Source organism: Aplysia californica, unplaced genomic scaffold, assembly GCF_000002075.1.
Source record: "Aplysia californica isolate F4 #8 unplaced genomic scaffold, AplCal3.0 scaffold00053, whole genome shotgun sequence".
Taxonomy (NCBI): domain Eukaryota; kingdom Metazoa; phylum Mollusca; class Gastropoda; order Aplysiida; family Aplysiidae; genus Aplysia; species Aplysia californica.
In genome coordinates, this window is record NW_004797323.1 from 1,214,859 (window position 1) to 1,235,114 (window position 20,256).

Here is a 20,256-nt window from a genome sequence, read left to right on the forward strand (position 1 = left end):
TTAGCTGTGAAAACGAAATGAGGAATATAAGTATAATATAAAAGTTTCTACATCACCCGTCTGTCGAGGGGAAAGGTAGTCCGTTCCAGAAGAAACAAGTACCACAAAAACGCGTGTGATCGGGGCGAGAGCTGCGCGCCAAGTGATGGGTTACGCCGTGCTGCCTTCTCTCATGTTTCCAACGGAGGGCCTGACGGCAGTTGAGTTAAAATTACAGTGGAGTCTACTTGAATATGAAATCTGTGGGACTAGGGGATTTTCTGTTGAGAGAGAGATTGCTCAAGTAGGGATTATTGTCAACAGCATAGAATTAGGAATGCCATGCTAGTAGCAAATTTTTGCTTTTGGAAAGTGTTTTCTTATCTATGTCTTTCAGTTTGTGATCTGAGTTTCTTTGACATTGTCAGCTTTCTTAATCTGCCAAACTAGTCACGCAGAGCAGATGAAAGAGCAGAGAGTACTGTATGCTGTACTGTACTCTGGGCTAGGATAGACAAGTGAGAAAGCTCAATGCCAGTGACGCTATGAAACAATCTCATCGCATGCTCATGGGTAGGGCCTATTTGAACTAGTTTTGCAGAGAAAAATGGCCATGACCAAGAAAGGTCTCACGACATTCATTGTTCTTGCATGTACACAGTGTATATGCTTATTGATGTACTTGATAAACGTAGGCAAGCAGTATACTGGTGAAGCCTCTCTCTAGCCTGCAATTGACACATGTATGTTTTTGTGTCTCTTTCTTCTGTTCTGCTATCATGAAGGGTGTAAGACGTGATAATTTGTCTTTCTTAGGGGTTGCCAGTGAAGATTGAGACAACATTCCCCTTAAAATTCTTTTTGGTTCAGAAATTGGAGCATTTTAGTTAATCCATATTTTTCTAACAAACAAATAGAAGACAAAAACCTGAGATTCTGTTTTGCTTCGGTTTACTGCTTTTTTTAAAGGATTAACCACATTCATTTTAAGTGGATTTCACTTCCTCTGCATTAACTCCACATATAGTAAAAACATCAGATATACCAACACACTAGACACAGAGGATCTTATTTGTAGCCAGTACTCAGTACTGAAGGATTAGTAACCCAGCAGTAATGGGTACCTGACTTCGAGTTGGGGAAGTAAAAGTGGCGTGCAAAGGAACTGGCCACCCTACCACAATATGCCGAAGGCCCAGGAAGTTGTCTTACTAAAAGGCAATCCCCAATGTCCGAATCGGATTTGGGAACAACTTTACTGAAGGAATAAAATGTGCTCATCAGAGCTGAACGCCAGCAGCGTTGTCTGAAAAGGTCATAGATGTGGGAATAAAGGCAGCAAGATGAAAGTATAAAGTAAGGAATTAATTGCACTGCCTTAAAATTTAGGAGGGGGCAGGGGGGGGGGGTAGGGGAATGTTGTCTGTGATTGAGGATCGTCATTATCATCAGTCTGTGTCTCACCCCTGTATGGGAGTATGGGCCACTTACAAGAGCTCTCCATGTACTTTGTCATGGGCTATGGTCTCCACCTTTGTGCAGCTGTTTCCCATCTCCTTTAGGTCAGAATTTAAGTTCCTCCTTTCTTTCTCGTTCGTTGAGGATTCCATCATTTACGCTTGGTTGGGCAATGTTTGTTTTTGGTTTTCTCAAGGTGTGTTCAATTCACTCCCATTTCCTTTCTGATTTTAATTTCTATTTTCTATTGATTTGTTTGCTCTCCCGTTATCCATTTCTCATGGGTCTTATGCATCATACATAATTGTCTTTTGTTTCCCTCTAAAGCAGTTGCGTGGTCAGGGTCTTTATGATTTTGTTTCTCCCCTTTTAACTGACAAAATACCTTTTATTCATTCCTTATCAAATTTTTCTTTTTTGTACTACTGTATCTCACTTTTGTTTTCTTTTAAGGGGTGGAAGCTTCCTTATTTTTTTTTCATCTAGCTGAGAACCTACTGTCTGCTTGATTGATCAGTTGATGTTAGAAAATATTTTGTAATGTTATTCACATCGAATGTTTGTGGGGAAAATGATATTTGCTTTACAGAATTTTGTTCGCCCCCCCCCCCCCCCCCCCCCTTTCCCCAGCCCTTATGTGCGATAGCAAGAATATAAAGGCTGTGTATCGCAGAGCATTAGCCTTGACAGAACTAAACAGAAATGAGGAGGCACTGGAGCAAGCTCTGGCTGGGCAACGGGAGGATCCTAAGGTATGCTCTAGCTATGTATGAGAAAGGTTACTGTCTTCTTTTCTTTCTCTTTCTCCCTCTTCCTCTCTCTCTCTCCCTCTCTCTCTCTCCCTCTCCCTCTCTCTCTCTCCCTCTCTCTCTCTCCCTCTTCCCCTCTCCCTCTCTCTCTCTCTCTCTCCCTCTTCCTCTCTCCCTCTCTCGCTCCGACCCCCCCACCCCTTCTCTCCCTCTCTCTCTCTCCCTCTGCCCCCCCCTCTCTCCCTCACTTCCCCCCCCTCTCTCTCTCTCTCTCTTTCTCTCTCTCCCCCTTTCTCTCTTTCTCTGTGTGTGCGTGTGCGTGCGTGTCCTTTCTCTGCAGACACGGATAGACAAGAATTGGGGACCTCCATGTTGCGGGTGGTATTGAGATCTGCTTTCCACCACCTGTAAAATGTGGGCAGATTCTGACATGGTGTAAAAGGATACCCAAATCTCTGACATCTGCCTCTTCTGTTTCCTTCCCTCCTCTCTGTTTCATGTATACAGAGTATCCGTTAAGTCAGTGTGCAGTTTAAAAAAGACTTATAAGTATGAGTATATATATTTATGTGTGTGTGTGTGTGTGTGTGTGGCAGCATGGTAAAATCAGGCGCTCGTCAAACCAATGAAATCAAAGAAACCATAATTTTTCTGGATGTTGGCCAATTTTTTTTTGTATTTTCTTTTTTTTTGGCCCAACACCTTTTATGTCCTCTTAAAAACACATTTTTGTGTCGATGTTACTGAAAAACATTGATTAAAAGCACAAAAAAATGTAAATTTCCAGTTTCCAAGGACACAGACAAGCTTTGGAAGTCAACAAATTTTGCCAGCCATTTTCTCTCTTATTTTACCTCTCGCACTAGACTGTCCCCACCTCCTTCAATCGCAAACATCTCGACTTCTATTCAAGATACATGATTCGCGCGCTCATATGACCTTAGCAGTTGCGAGCGCCGTAAAACCCTATACTACATACATACATACAAGATAGATGAGTATTTTATTCGCCAAATGCAAGACAAATGAACAGGATTCAAGGTTATATTAATAACTATATGCCCAAAATTTGACGAGTGCCTGATTCCACCGGGCGCACACACACACACACACAACGCACACATGCAAACACACACACACACACACACACACACACACACACACACACACACACACACACACAAGAAAATTTACTTGACACTTTGTAAAATGAAATTTTTATTTGTTAAATTATATTATTTTTAATAAGCCACATATCATTGTTAAAGGAAATTGAATGCTCTGCATTATGCTGAAATAAACAGTAGATATCTTTGATGGTTTTTGAATTGGGGCTGTTTGAAGACAGAGACCCCAAAAGACTAATGTTTGCAAAATCAACATAAATGAGGCCCATATTGTACCTCAGTGCAGAGGCCTGAGGGAACTCTTTGGAATAGATCAGCGGTAAAACTGAACATAACTGAATTTAGAGGGGGCAATCAATTCTTAGTGCCGCCCAACTTTAGAACTAGTTCAATTTTTTTGTCGTTTTATTTCACCCATCACTCAAGGTGTGTGGAGGAACCATTGGCCACATTGAAGCTGATCAGTCAAGTAATATCGCTGTTTAATGTTTCTTGGAAAGCAGTGTGTGATCTTTTGGTAAAGTAAATACAGAGGGATCTCATCTGTAAGAAACCGCAGGAGGTTGGGAAGACAAAGGAAAACTGCTAATTTTAAAGATGAAGCTAGTGTTGGTCTGCTTGAAAATGACGGCTTTCATTTGCCTAACTAAGCAAACAGTTGATAAGCTTTCATTTGGAGTAAGTGTATGGATGTTGAGCGACTTTGGTTAAAACTTAACAAACCATGATGGCGACAACTTTCTCTTGTGCACATAGAAGCATGACTTCAGTGGGCAAAAAAACCCCCACCATCGAACGAATCTAAACCCGTGGTCTAAATTCCTATTTTCTGACATTTTTTGTTGTTGGAAATAGACTCGTTAGACTTTTTTGCTTTTAGAGAGAGAACAAAAACTTAAATTTATCAAGAGACAATTGCAGAACTTCAAAACCGTGGCTATGGAGCCCTTATTGTCTGGAGAGGCATTGTTTATAGCAGACAAAAACCATTTGTTCGATTCCATCATGGCCTAAACGCAGCGGCATGCATTAAAGACCTTCTTCAGCCAGTCACGGTGCCCTTCATAAAGGAATGAAGAAATGCATATAACTTTCCAGCATGATAATACTTCCTCCCCACAGGGTAATGTCACTAGGTGGTTCCTTGAAAACAATAAAATTGTGAAAGGGCAATGGCCTGTAAGTCCTGACATGAACTGTATCAAACATTTGTGGAACGTTCCTGGGTGTGCAGTTTGGGCAACAAAACCAGTTATATTCTTGACATCAAACTCTTTAAATGCTTCGTATATGCATGGAATGGAGTCGTCAAGAAGACAATACTGAACTCAGATCTCGTGGAAACAAGTGGCCACTCCTATTAATAAGAATGGTGTTTGCACCAGATACTGATTTAAAAAAACAATAATTATAATTGATGTATCGTGGCACAATTTACGACTTTCGGTTTTTTTGTGACCTTCTTTGTAACCTCATTGGCTGAAGAGTTTTGAATATTTAATGTCTGCTTTTGTGTTTTATTCGTCGTTACATTTTGTTTCATGTGATATACATCAATTTCATATTTCAATTTGCTCTGTTGGTTCTGTTGGGCTAAATATTTATGTAAAATTAATTGTGCTCCTGAATATATATATATATATATTTTTTTTTTTTAGACAAGTGGGTGTTTTGAACAGTGTCATCTCATTACAGAAGAACTTGGGATTCAACGAGATCGCCGGGCCTGACCTAAAATCTCGTTGGATCCGAGTGTTAGTTATAGCAAACATGAGGTTTTGTGTAGATAATTACAGACACTGAGCAAGTAATGTATAAAGAGAAGTCACAAGCAGTGCCTGAAATGTCTACATATTATTAGCTGTGGAAAAAAAGACCGATTCGTTCAAATGCACTCGCCTGTGACTTCTCGATTGTTTACCAAAAAGTTGTGTTGCTGTGTAGAGCCAAGCATACGGCAACTTTTGATTCCATAGACCAGCGCACAATTCATTACGTAGATCTACGTCAAGACTAGCTTACCATTGTAATAATGATCAGTTGCCGAGGGAAGAAAAAGAATGTGACGCGTTTGTATCTGCGACGTTCAACGTCCAAGTTGCTAGTGCCCCCCCTCCACGACACGCACACACAGCCACGCATGTGCAGGCCGCCCATTCGACCCCGACACACGCCAGGGTAGACACGTGCGTGTGCCAACAACGCATGTGTTTGTATGGAAAAGGGCCGCTGATTTGTCGCATGCAATCGGCTGAGTGAATAATGGTTCACAATGCAGGTGCAATGGATGGTTACCGGGAATAGATAAAGTTCGTTCTGGGAGAAAAATGAGCGAAACCACGTCTGCGGGGCTGTTCACCCTGGAAGCGACCTCGTTGAATCCGAGCTCACTGATTTAAGAATGTAAGTGCTCGTTGAATTCGGGTTATTTTTATTGATTTTAAAGAAGGAAAAAACGAATTATCTCATCTCGTTGAATTCGAGTTCTCGTTGAATCCGTGCTCGTTGAGTCCGAGTTCCACTGTAAAATGTAGAGAAAAAAATGCGGGGGTGGGGGGGAGGGGGTGTGTGTGTGAATGGAAAGTGATCATTTATACAGGTAATTGTCTTGGACAGATGGCCATCAGAGCAGATATAACTGTAATTTGATTACCACACCAGATTTCTATCAGTTTTTGTACATGGATTGATTTATAGGTTTGCCTTGGCAGTCAGCCGTGATGTGTGGTTTGAGAGTGCCACTGATTGATAAGTCCTCTTTTTTTTTCTTCCTCTCTGTTGCTTCTGTCCATCAGTCTTACTTTTTCCCTGCTTTAAATGACCCTTTTTGTATTGATGCACTTCTCTTTACTCAAACAAATACTCAAGCCTTGACTGGCCTACCCTTTTTTACCTTTCAATTGCGAAAACATATCTTTAACATGCACTGCAAGCGTATGGGAACCCCCTGGGGCGGTGCCACTGACTGATGTCTTTAGGCCATTCCCCAAAGGGGGATATTTCTCGTTCTAAAGCACAGTATGTAGAATTGTAAATGGGCTGATCCAACTATGTCATGCTCATAACTGTGCCTGAACTACAACAGGGAACTGCTGCTATTTCTTTCCTAATCCTTACCATCGTCATTTCCCTCTACTTCTTTTGTATGTTTGTCACACTCTTGTGACCCGCTATTTCCGGGGTGCCTTGATAGTCGAAGCAGACTTTGTGCTGTTGAAGCTTGAGAGGTGAGCAGTGTAAGTCTGATTCCCTGTAAGGACTTCTCTGTTGACATCCACCCCTTGACGCTCATATGACCTTATGCAGTTGCGAGCGCCGTAAAACCTCTACTAAAAAAACAAAGCGTATGGGAACTCTGCTGTTTTATTAACCTGTTGGTTTTGCATCAGAAGCGAATATCAAACCTCCGAATTGATGAATACGATGCACTTTATAATGCAAAAATAGTTGGAAGCTATGTATATATTAATATGACCAGACTGCATTCTCATTTTTTGTCTGTTTATGACACTGGCAAATGTCACTGTGTAAGGGATAAAATGGTAAATTCCTTTTATCTGTGACTTGAACGTGGCCCTGTCTGCTTCTGATTGTGAGTGATCACATGATTACAGAAGCTAGCATCTTTATTCTTGCAAGCGGCTAGATTTATTTTGTGTTCCCCCTGCCACAAATTACTGCATGCCCAACACTTTTTAAAGACCACAGCCTTTTACAACAGACATATAGTTACATACCATCTTACTCATACTTTTTTGGGTATTATATCTTGAGCTTCAGTTTTACGGAATGTTCAGTTTTTATGCCATTCAGCATCAGGACTTTTTGGATTGGAAGAAGTTTAAAAAATCATTCTGCATGTCATGTTGTGTCTGAAAGGATTGTCAGAATTAATATTTAGGAGGGAAAATTTAGCACCTGTAGTTTTCCTCACCAAGAGTAAATTGGAAGATATCTTAAAAAAAAAAAAAAGTGTTTTTGGGAAAGGATTTTAACCATTGATACACATAATTCAGTTTGTACATTAAGTACCTATCATGTACAAAGTAGATTCGTACAGAGACCCCACTTGCCTAAAACCCCCCAAAACTAGCACCTATGATTTGCAACAGTTATGTTGTGCACCTCACAGGAAACGATTGGAGGGGGCTCTTGTGGCCTAGAGGTTATGGTGTTTGCCTCTCATTCAAAGGTCCCAGGTTCGAATTCGGGTAGCGACAGATAAATTTTCTTCTCTAAAATTATTTCCTTTCCTGCTCTCTAGTTATGTTCTGCCGTCTGCCATCGTCTCCACTTTCTACTCCAACACCACCACCCTGCGCCTCCTTTGCCCCCGCCTCTGGGCTCCTGATTCTTTCTGCAGACTTTCTACTGCTACTACTTGGCTCCTTCTTACTGCTGTCTTTCTGCCACACCCCTGATCTTCTGGTAGGAAAGATCTACACCTAGCCTTCTCGGACGAGGGCGAAAAATTAAGAGTAGGCTTCGGCCGCCAACCGGGCAAAATTCAAAATTTCCTACACACTGAAAATGTTTAATGTGTCCCGCGTGCTCATATGACTTTATACAATTGCTAGACCTGCATGTTTGCCGACAATCGTCTGAAATCCGACAATCGCGACCCGACCCGCGAACCGGCCGATGCTATCGCTAGGCCCACCTGTATCAGTCAATGTGCGTAGTGCGAGGCTTGGCCGACTGCCAGCGACCCATTTTTCTCCCGTCGGCTTCGTCGGCACTGCGCTTTTCCCTTTCGTCAACCCGCAGCCACCTCCCGAATCGTCAGCCTTCACCCAACCTTTGACACGGGTCAAACTTCCATCTATTTATAGGTAGTTAGATCTACCAGAACATGTATTAGGCGAAGTGATGTGCAATGATAGTCGCAATAGAGAGATTGTTTTGGTCTCTCTTTACTCATCTGCACCACTCGAATTTGTTGATGTTTTCCCCTGGACTTTGCCTTTACTAAAGTCTCGAATCTAGATCTAGTTGTAATCTAGTTGCAGGTTGCAGATTTAATAAATTGCCGACAGAGAGAGAGAGGGAGAGAAGGGGGAGGAGTAGATCTTGCGAGTAAGTTGCGAGAACTTTCGGGCAAAACAAAATGGCGACCCGCGTAGTTCGCCTCGATTCGAAAAGTGAAAGAGCCATAGCATCTTTGTAGACGATCAAATTAGCTTACTTTTGTGCTATAACTTAATTTTTTTCTTTGCTTTTGTCAATTTGATCATCCACACCGATAGAAAGTATTTCGAAATTAGGAAAAACAGGTCTTGTTTCACACTGGGTGAGAATAGCCAAAGCTAGCAAGTCTCACCCGGGGTGAGAGGTCAATCGTAGGGTTTTTCTCACCCAGGGTGAGGATAACCAGTCCACTTCCTTACTTAAATGATTAGGTGATTAAACTTGATCTCTTATTGACAATATAAAAGTCAATTTAAGCTTCATTTCGTTAGAAAAAAATGTGTTAGGTTTGCTAACTTCTTAGACTTTGTGTTAAACAACACTTTTAACAAAACGAATCCTTACAAGCCTAGGCTTGGCCTTTGTAATCTCGAAGGTTTAGAAGTATAAGTAGAAGAGTCTACTACTAGAGTCTAGAGTCTAGTCCAATTTATTTGATCTCTTGAATGTACATGTACTGGATAACAGAAATCTGCAACCTGCCACTAGATCTAGATTACAACTCTAGATCTAGATCTAGGTTCGAGATTTTAGTAAAGGCAGAGTCCGGGGAAAGACTTCAAGAAATTCTCATGGTGATGAGTAAAGAGAGACCAAAACAATCTCAATAAATAATATATCGCGACTATCACGGCACATCACTTCACCTATCTATACATGTTCCGGTAACTACCTATAAATAGATGGAAGTTTGACCCGTGTCAAAGGTTGGTAGGCCTATGTGGCTGACGATTCGTTAAGTGGCTGCGGGTTGACGAAAGGGAAAAGCGCGTCGGCACTTTCGTTTTCGTGCCGACCGTCGACGCGCGCACCGCCGACTGCCGACGTCGGCGTTTCCGACATAATTGTCGGAACCTAAGTAGAAATGCGAATACGAAAAAGGACGACAACTTAAATAATCTACTTTCAGTTTCGTGCTCGAGCGGCCATTTTGAATTTCGTTTGTTGACTAATTCAATTGTTCAGATCGTGTGGATTCATTCAAGTCCGACTCTCTTGTTCTAATAGAATCTAGATCTAGATTTATATAGATCATTATAGACCTCAATGGAGGATTCATATTCCAATTCTATTGTGTCAAACCCTATCATAGGTTGTGCTGTAATATTTATTATATTGGTAAAAATAAGCATTTCATCAGGTGCGTGAATTATTTATTTATTTAGATTCTAGATCTAGTAAAGATCTAAATCTATCTAGATCTAGAATCTAGACTCAGCTGAGTCCCTCTGTTCGGAATCGGATGCGGATTTCTAGTTCAAGGCCTATTCCTATTCACTTGTTCTACAAGATCTAGATCTAGATTTATTTAGATTACTAGATCTATATATGAAGGATTCATTTCCAATTCTATTGTGTTATTGTATCAAACCCTATAGCAATGTAGATGTGAGCCATATAGATCTAGATCTAGATCTAGATCTATATGCTCCTTGTTTGTTTTGGAGTGTGTTTTTTTTAATTTAATTTTTTTTTTCATTTAGGACTTGTTTTGGCCTTTTTACATGAGGCCCGTTGCAGGTTCTTTTTGGGGGTAGGGTTAGGGTTAGGTCTCTTCTTTATCAAGTGTTTGTTGGGGTGGTCGCTCGTTACTCGGATGTCCTTCCTTATGACACCCACAAAGGCTTTGGGGGGAGGGGGGGGGTTGCGCAAAATTTTCAGACAATCTGGTTGAGGCTCACATGCAGGTCTAAATTGCAAGCGCTGAAACACTTACCAAAACAAACAAGGAAACTATTGGAGTTTCAATTCTTACACGGGTAAGATATTATTTTGGGTATCCTTGCCTTCCTTCTTGGATATGTGTCCAACATGATCAGGGTTGATGACATGACATGTTGGATTGAATCAGCCAGCTCCATTGTTGCAACGATAATGAATCATTTGCAAAAGCGACATTAAACTTGGAAGCAGGGCATGCAGTTTATTAAGGTGGACTTGCACACCTGCCCCCACCCCCAAAAAAGAAAATTTGCTAAGCAAGAACAAAACCAAAAGTGTGTATAACAAAGTGAACCTGAAAGTGTCTTGCAAAACAAACCTGAAAGCGTGTCCAACAGAAATGAAACTATAAAAGACTTTTCATGCCAGAAAATTACATTTAACGAAATCGAAAATGTAAATGTTGGTGTTGAAAAAAAAAAAAGAAGAAAAATAACATTGATGAGTGTGCCTTGAAAAGATCAATACAGAAATGTGTCCAGCAAAATGGAAAGTTTAGTTTTTTAGTTTTAGTAAGGTTATACCGCGCTCGCAACTGCATAAGGTCATATGAGCGCCAAGGGGGTGAATGTCAACAGAGAAGTCCAGATGGATAATCAGGCTTACTCTGCTCACTTCTCTTGCCTCAACAGCACAGTCTGCTTCGATTATCAAGGCACCCCAGAAATAGCAGTTCACAAGAGAGTGACAAACATACAAAAGAAATAGAGGGAAAATGATGATAGTAAGGGTGAGGAAAGAAAAAACAGCAGTTCCCGGCCCTATTTTGTTCCAGCACAGTATGAGCATGACATTGAATTGATAAATCAGCCCTTTTAAAATTCCACTGTGCTTCAGAACATGTTAGTATCCCAATCCCCCCTTCAAGAATGGCCTAAAGACAACTTCAGTCAGTAGTCTTTAATGCATTTCCTTTTAACCCAATAAAAGAAGGAGTAGGAAGAAGAGATGGAAAAGAATGAAAAAAGAGAAAGAAAAAAAATATTAAGAAGTATCAAGATTTATTTATGATAGCAGGATAGTGTGTACCATCTCTAACCACCCACCATAGAAAGCAGGTAAATGATTCTGAATTTCTAATTGACAAAGTTTCTGCTCACAGAATAGCAAAACCATTTGACTGGTATCTCTTGCACTTTTCCTTATGAGTTCAATGCTGGGCTAGAGACAAATTGTCCACTTTGAAAGTGTGTCACTTGACTCAAGATCATTTATGAAAGGCAGGTCTGTTTAGACATTGCCCACTAGCTAGGGTCAACAGGGCCAGGGTCAGACAAGGCATCCCAGCAAAAAGACAGATACACTAAAATAAAGTATTTCCCCCAGATAAGATTCAAACTTCTACTGCCTGTTGGTGTGAAATGGAAGTACAGTCAAACCTGTTTAAGACGGAATCGCAAGGGAGCCCTAAAAAAATTCCATCTTAGACAGGGGAATTTAGGGGGAGACGGAGGAGGGTTTTTGAGGCTCAGCGGATAGGATTAAGGGTTGCTTGTCCGGTCAGCAAGTGATGGTCGAAACTTCGTACCTTTCAAGTGCAATCCTAGCCTCTGTGATGATGGCATGTGTCAGTCCTACTTATCCATTGCCGCCAGTGCTTGCATTTCTTAAGATCATAGTTGATCTATTAAAATCAGAAATGATTCAACATCTCCATCGGTGTTATTTATTGTATGCTCGGACAACCAGTGCCACTCCTGCCGTGCATGTAACAACAATTCGAGGAATCTCTTTCTCGGCTGGCCATACAACCAGGGTGGCAGGCATTAGACTAATCTCACACCCCTGGCCTCTGGTTGCTTAGGAAAGTTTTTGTGCTGGAGTGACGCTTGAGCACTTTCATAGGCATTGGGGAGAGTTCACACCCACACCACCGTGACTGCTCAGGGCTCATGTTATGGTTGGGGTAATATCTACCCCCAAGTCTTACCCCTACTCCCCTTCCTCGCCTGGCGGCATGTCGTAATAAAGGTTAGAGCGGGTGGAACCAAACCTTATATAGTTTTTTTTTTTTACAAATCAGGGCTGCTGTGTGAGAAAAGAATTGTCTGTCTTACTCTTAGACTCGTAAATACTTCCCAAAGGGAAGGAGTTTCTCTTTTTGTTTCTGCGATAGGCAGGTTTCTGTTTTGTAGAGGTAATTTGATGAGGAATTCATCAAGGGGGGAGTGGGAAGCTTCCGTTTATGACAGGTTTCCATCATACACAGGTTTCGGTTAAGGCAGGTTCGACTATGTTTAACCCCCATTCCCTTTTCAGCCGACAGCAGGAATATTCCAATATTTTAAAAAGTTTCATGTTATCAGCATGCTGTTTTCACCGACAGAACTTTTCAGATTTCATAAACTAGGCCAAACCAAAGAAAATAATTATGCAAGTCCCTCAAATTATTGTTTCAGCAGACTCAACTGTATATATGATGTTTGGCCTGAAAACTTTTTTGTAACTTTGTCATCAAATTAGGATTTCAACCTGTGATCTTGAAATGCAGTGTGTGCATTTTTGACAAGTCTAGTTTTGATACCTATAGAGCTAAAGCAAGAGCTTGTTTCGTTTCTTTGGAAACTGAAAATGATTTAGACCTGTGCACTGTGGTCTTAATCTTAAACTTAAACATTACAGAACAGAACAATACCAGTCAACACATAAAAAGCAACAGAAGAATAGAAAAACAGATTGGGAAAGTATCCTTTTTTTGTTTTGTTCTTTCACTCAAATTTTAAAACGAAGTGACTATTTCTCCGATTGCTCGGGAAAATATAGTTGAACTTTATTTCTCCGAACGGTTTCTGATCTCGAGATTTTTTGGGGATGTTTGCGAGATTTAGGCGTCATCCTTTCATTCTGCGAGGACTGGAGGGAAGCATTTTTTGCATCGAATTCAATTTCTAGAGCTAGAGATTTTAAAATGTCTTCATATTCAGATACTTTAGTTGTGGTTGGAGCAACGTTCCCGGACTATACTTCATTTGAAAATACCTTCAAAAGGTACTGCGACCTTGGCAGTGACCTATTTTGCATTTAGTTACCCAGCAAAAACTTAAATCCTTCATGTAGAAAAAAAAAAGAAATAAGATTGAAATGTTAAACCCCCCCCCCGTTCACACCGTACACACACACTGACACACACACACACACACACACACACACACACACACGGGCCACTCCATTTGCTTTTTATCAACAAATCTCGAGAACGGAAACAGTTTGGAGAAATAAAGTTCAAGTTTATTTTCCCGAACGTTCGGAGAAATAGAGCCGGCCATTTTAAAATGTTGCTCGCAAAAAAATATTATCTAACAATCATATTGTCATAACTTTACAAGACCAAATTATTTTTCAAAAAGGAAACTAAAACTTTTATTTTAGAAAAGACTTCTGTAATAAGAGTAGAACTTTCTTCAAGTGTTGTTATAGAAATTGAAAGGGAATTTCAATGCTGTACCAGTGGCAAGTTTGAGCAGAACAGTATCCTGATTAAAAAGAAATAAGATTGAAATGTTAAACTATAATATATTTAAAAAAAAAGCAAACCAGATTTCTGAGAACTGAAATATATAATGGCCTATCTTATGGGTCATAGTGAAAAAGACCCCCCCCCCCCCCCATCAATACTACTAGCTCATTTTACGTAATCTTAATTGTTACAAATACAATGTATGGAACAAAAATCGTATACTGGCTGAAACAAAACAAGAAATAAAATTCTCAACTTCGACACTTATTATATAACCCTATTATGATAATCAATTATGCTGCAAGTGCCGTAGAAATCGTACTAAAACTAAGTTTGAAAAGTCGGCCAGTTTCTAGGAATAGTCAGTGTTCCAGGTACATGTTATAAATACTTTCAGTTTCTCAAGTGGTACGGAAAGCAGCAAAAAATTATCAGTAATCGTCTGCGTGTTTCGTTTTCTCTACACAGTGAGTGAGTGAGGCCTAATTCAGTGTCAAGTCTCGACAAATGCATTTTCTTCCAGTAAATAACTAATAACGTCAAAGTGTGGTGTGTAGACTCTGTGAATGTCTACTGATTACGTAAAAACGGTGTGGTGCTCACTTCCGAAGGTTTGTCAAATAAATCGTTAATTCTCCACGCATTGTTTGATGACTGGATAGCTACGAGTTTGAATAGCGTCTGTCTTCGTCCAAGCCTGACCTAATGCCTAGCTTGTTATCGATGTCATACTCGTGACATTATTGCCTGCGCCTTAATCTCCATTGTACAACATAGATAAAACAGATGTTGTGTGTGATATGCTGAGCGATATGCGTGGCCTGATAAACGGACTGTAGACCAAACTCGGATCTAGATCTACTGATAAACTTATGATTTTGAGTTTTAAAAATACCGATATCGTCAGTAAGACGAAAAACTACGTTTTGGCAAGACTGAGGAGATGCTATTTCCAGCAACCGGATTTTCCCACTCCCCCCCCCACCTCCTGCTTGCAGTTGACCTAATTTGTGCAAACGCGATGAGTGTTTCAATGGGTGGTGGACGTGTATGCTGTGTTTTCATGTTTTGCTTGTGTTGTGTGTTGAAGTGGTACCATTTCAATGTGTTGAAACGTTTGCGTAGCGCTTTCCTGTGCTTGGTCCAGATGATCAATATTCTAAAAACAGTTCTAGTATTTTGTGAAACTGAAACTAGTCGCCTTCTGTGAAGAATGGCCGCCTACGTCATAACAAATACATCGTTGACAGGATACTTGTGGAATCGAACTCATGAGTATTCGAATACTGCCGTGTGGAAATGAATATTTTCCTTACAGGCTATATGGATTTGTTCTTGTTTTAATGGGGGTAAAAAAACACCCCAAAACCTGTTAGTTCGTTGAAGTGTGAGAGAGTAGTTACTTTATGTGTGAGTTGAAAAAAATAAAGGGAATTTTTCTTTTTTTTTAAGGGGAAGGGGGTAGTATAAATTAAGAAGTTACTAGGGGAAAAGTAGAACGTTTCTCGTTCAATAGTTGAGTACTCGAGTATTTAAACAAAGTGAAGTACCGGTACAGTACGTTGTCGACGGGCCTGTCTACATTTCTAGAAAGTTGAAGTAGAAAGGAGGGAGTTCTGTTCAGTGTTGTAGTTGTAGGCCACTTGTCGGCTCTTCCCTGTCTGCATCCTGGCCCTTCGTCTGTTGAAACGTTTTAGTATTTAGAGAACGACACAGCGTGGCAGTTGCAGATTTATCATCAGTGCAGTGTTTGTGGAGATAATTCTCTCTGTCGGCTGTCAATTGTTTTGTTGACTTACTACAGACATTCGTAAGTGTCCATCCCTAGATCTAGGGTCAATTTTGTCAAGGGTGTCATTGTCGTAACACATGATTACACACACACACACACACACACACACACACACACACACACACACACACACACACACACACACACACACACACACACACACATATATATATATTATATATATATATATATATATATATATATATATATATATATATATATATATATATATATATATATATACATACACAGTTGAACCTGCCCTGATGGCCACCTCTATAAGACGGCCACCTGCACAAATGGCCTCTTTCCATTTCCCCCTTGCGTTTTTTCTATATAATTTAACTGTGTAAAACGGGCACCTGTCCAACGCGGCCGCGGCCACCAAATCTTAACACACAACCCCTATCACACTAAGCAATAACACCTGTCTAAGACGGCCACCTTAGTGACTCCATTACGTTTTGTCATAAATCATGCTTTGGCCCCTGGCGTTGTGGGCGAGCCGTCATAATTCAATCACTTGTCGTTGTTGTTAGGTAGTCCCTCCAACCGATCATGTTGCGTAGGCCCCTCCCTCTGTTGCCCAATAGGTAGGCTACCAATGTTCAGCTGCTGGTGAGGTAAGCGTGTGATCCCTCATAACCCATAGGCCCCGCCCAGAGCTCATACGCAAATCGTAAGTGAGATGAGTGGTCACTGTATACCCAGTCTGTAACAAAGTAACAATGGACGTCAACAGGAACTTGTAACAGAAGCGTCGCTTGTTCTCTAAGTGGGGGCGACCCATGTGTTTGTTTTAACATGGCACTCGGTCTTCCTCGTCTGATAAATTTCGCGTTATAGTCTCCCTTGCACACAGTCAGCAACAAAATAGAAATAACAAACAAAATACAAATCAACAACAACAACAACAAAAACAACAACTGTCGATTAGGACTTCAGAAGGGAATGGTTTGTTTTCTTCGTCTTGATCAGTCCTGCCTATGACGGCCACCTGTTTTATACAGCCACTTTTCTCCTTGACAATGGGTGGCCGTCTTACACAGGTTTGACTGTATATGTATATATATATATATATATAATATATATATATATATATATATATATATATATATTTATTTTTATATATGTATATGGGCAATTCTCCTGAAAGTTTGAACTTTCCGTAACACGGGTATCAAATTTTAGAATTCAACCAAATAACTTGAAAATGTACTCACTACATCTTTGACATGTTTAGTTTTGATCCCTACACGGCTGAAGCTAAAGCTTGCTTGGTTTCTTTGGAAAAGGAAGTGAAGTTTAGACTAGTGCGCTATGGTCTTAAACGTTAAAGGACGCAACAATACGGTCAAAACATGAAATGTAACAGAGAGAAAGAAAAATTGATTGGGGTAGCATTATGTCCTTTAAATTCATTCTTTGTTCACACAAATTTCAAAACATTTCTTAAAGAAGAAAATGCTTATCAAACAATCATAATGTCTTTAACGTTACCTTGCAAAAATCATTTTTCAAATAGAAAACTAGACTTTTATTTACAAAAATACTAATTCAAGTAGAACTTTAAAAGGGTATTGCTATAAAACGGGTAATTCAATGCTGTAGTTTCAGCAAATATGAACAAAATCGATAAGTGTTTTCGGAAGCAACATTAACTAAATATAGTAGTCTTAAACGTTACAGGACAAAATATAAAAAAGGAATGTGCAGAAAAAGGACGATTTGTTTCTTAAAAATAATATGCGCACCTACTGAGAATTAAAACATGTATTATAATACTTCTTTGATGTTATCTGTCATGTTTTTAGAAGAAAAAGACACCAACTTATTGACTCATTGAGCATATTATTGAGACTTCGCATTTTCGGGACAAAAATCGTGAGCCAGTTACAAAGTGAAACATGAAATTTCCCAATAGTGAAAGCAGTAGCAGCAGCAGCAGTAGTAGTATTAGTAGCAGCAGCAGCAGCAGCAGCAGCAGCAGCAGCAGAAGCAGAGTAGAGTATCAAAATAAGGTATTCACATCTTCTTCATTATCGCTACTAACATTGTCAAAATACATCGTTAATCATGGCAGCAAACAGTGTTCTATCTTTCTGTGATTTCTTGTGACATTATGATGATGTTTACTTCCCACAAATGTTTCCATGGCATGGTGATCATATTGAAGATTATTTGGGACTGCAACGATTTTTAGTGAGTTATGTAGCACCCCATTTGGCACACTGTTGATGAATAGTTCCTTGTCTGTAGCTCGAACAGGAAGATTGAAGCAAATTCATCACAGTATGGACCTCTACTTCCCTAACAGCTCTTTATGATTTCAAAAACACGTAACATTGCCATTGAGCATGAAACAAGTGTATGGAATGTTTACCAGCTTCTTTTCAAAGTCCAACTTCACTCAGTAAGGATGAAGAATTCCAATATGTCTTTTTGCAGCTGTTTTGATCATGATAAAGAGTTTTCTGACGTGCATCTTCCAACGTTTGCTTTCGAGCTGCTTTGTCTTTTGGAAAGACTTTCATATTTCTGTAGACAGCTTGTTTGCATGATGAGGGTGTCTGTTTGACACTTTCTCGAATATATTGAACCTCTTTTTTCTTTTTCTCTGTGTCTTCACCTTTTTCCTTTTTTTCTTTTTTAATGGAACCTTTCTCTAGCCTAAGCATTGTCTGCCCTTTATTTCTGCCCTGACTAGGATGTTGTTACCTCTCTTGCGTAGCTTTTCTATTTCTTTCTTTAGTATCACTAGCCCAGCAAACTTACGTGTTGCGACTTTGCTAGTGGTAGTGGTAGGCAATTTGAGGTTTTCTTTCTTGTTTTTCCTACATTTCTTGACTTGTTCGTCGGTCTTTGCCTTGTGATTTGCAACCTTCTTTCCTTAGACGAACGTCTTCAGCTCTTTACGATTGCACATCGATGTCACCCTTTGTTTTCTTTAATCGGTCCTTGGATTCCTTAGTTGGCTCAGTCTTAAATTTTATTGTAATAAACTTTGTGTTTTTCTTTTTTGGAATTTCGGTACTTGAAAGCAATGCATTCAGAGGTCTCTAGCGCAGAGCACGCACCTATTGTACTGTAAAGTTAGAAAGAGAATGTGGGAGCGGGAAGGGTGAATGAAAAATTGTACCAATCAGTTTTGTAACGGAATTGAAAGAGATTAACACATGCTTTACTTGGTCGAAAATAAGATTATGCTGCATTACTTTTTGTATTATTTTATTAAAATAATTCGCAACAGAAAAAGTAGTCACAAACTCTGTTTTAGAATGTATAAGAATAAAGTGAATATAAACCGATGTTATTCGTTACTTATATGGTTCTGCTAGTCTTATCATAGTCCAAGACGATAAAATCAGCTACTATGCCCTAAATATTATTGGGGCAACCCTTATTACCAAGACTTTTGTCAAAATGATTTAGTCCTGTGTAACCATTAAGACCAATGTAAAAACTTATTTTCCTCTTGTTGAAACCAATATTAATTTCTGGTGAAAACTAAGGGTAAAGCTACACCGTGGACAAAGCGAAGCAGCACGGCCGGAGCAATCAAAATAAAACCAAAGGGAAAGACGGACGTTACCAGCTGTACCAAGAACGGCCCGAAGCGAGGAGATGCCAGGAGAAATTCCGGCCAATGTACAATCGCTTTTGTCGCTTGAAATGTACATGTGTGCACACGAGCATATTATTTATAGCTTGCTTGACACTAGTAGATCTACAAAATTTCAGTGATTATAACAAGAGGGAAAACGAGGAGAGCTTGCGAAAACTGTTTGTAAAAACAAAAATGAAAAATAAAAGCAAAACACACAATGTATTTACTTTTATTCAAAGCAAGACATTATAAAATTGACCTCTTTTCAATTAATTTGTAGACCAAGATCTACCTATCCATCAGTTCTCCATAACATTCTCTTCTTAAGTACTTAACACTCTTTCCATTTGTCTCTCATTCTTTTTTTCTCAATCGTCGAGATGGGATGTCTTAAGTTAGTAGTCTGTTAGGTAAGTTTAACCATTAACATTTCATGCAGATAGAAAAAAGAATCATGACTCATTCAAACTGAATCTGCACATCTGCTTTGGTCGTCTGGCAAATTTCTCTTCAAGAGGTGAAATTCACCAAAACTTATGACGCATTTAAGTAATCGGGTTCGCCTACTTATTTCTTTCTTTTCTCTTTAGAGTTACCACGTCGATCAGGAGAAAAGGTGCCAATATTTTTCAGTTCATTTTCAACTGAAACTAAAATTGACATAGAAAATCCCACACAACGTTACATCACTTGCGTCTCTCTCTTCGCCTTGTTCACTGTGTTTACGCCTCGACACCACCAAGTCTACAGTGTGACATTACCCAGAATAGGACATATCAATATACTTGCTTTCCATGGACGGAGCCTGTCTACAAAGATAAATTACTGATGTTCGATGTTAAATATTTGAAACACCAAGCCAAGCAGCCTTATCCTTGTATTTGCAATGTTTCAGACAACGATAACAAGTTGTCACCTTTAATTGCCCCAACTGTCATCCCCAAAGCTAGAAATATGTGGCATCAACGCATGAAATCCTTGAAATGAAATTCTTAAAGAAGCTACTCATTTTACAAAGATTATAACACAAAGACCAAGGCTAAATCGTTAAAATGAAGAAATCAAGCTCTTTGTCCAATTTCCATTTCGATACAACAAACACTATGAAAACCAACAATCCTTGTTTTGGCAGGATCCAAACTCCTTAAGGGGCTTTAAGATTTCATCAATGAATCACA

General features: G+C 39.7%; 1 protein-coding gene across 5 annotated transcripts in view; it reads left to right on the plus strand.

The window, feature by feature from the left end:
* LOC101853767 (helicase with zinc finger domain 2) overlaps window positions 1–20,256 on the plus strand; it is a 166,906-nt gene that overhangs the window by 27,300 nt on the left and 119,350 nt on the right. For 2 of the 5 annotated variants that reach the window (XM_005092802.3, XM_013079486.2), the window contains exon 6: window positions 2,068–2,189. In XM_005092802.3, coding sequence (XP_005092859.1) covers window positions 2,068–2,189 — 122 coding nt within the window. Of the gene's footprint in view, window positions 1–2,067; window positions 2,190–9,611; window positions 9,642–14,071; window positions 14,291–14,717; window positions 15,490–20,256 lie in introns of those variants that run through there. The other 3 variants (XM_035968354.1, XM_005092803.3, XM_005092804.3) reach the window with 3 other exon arrangements.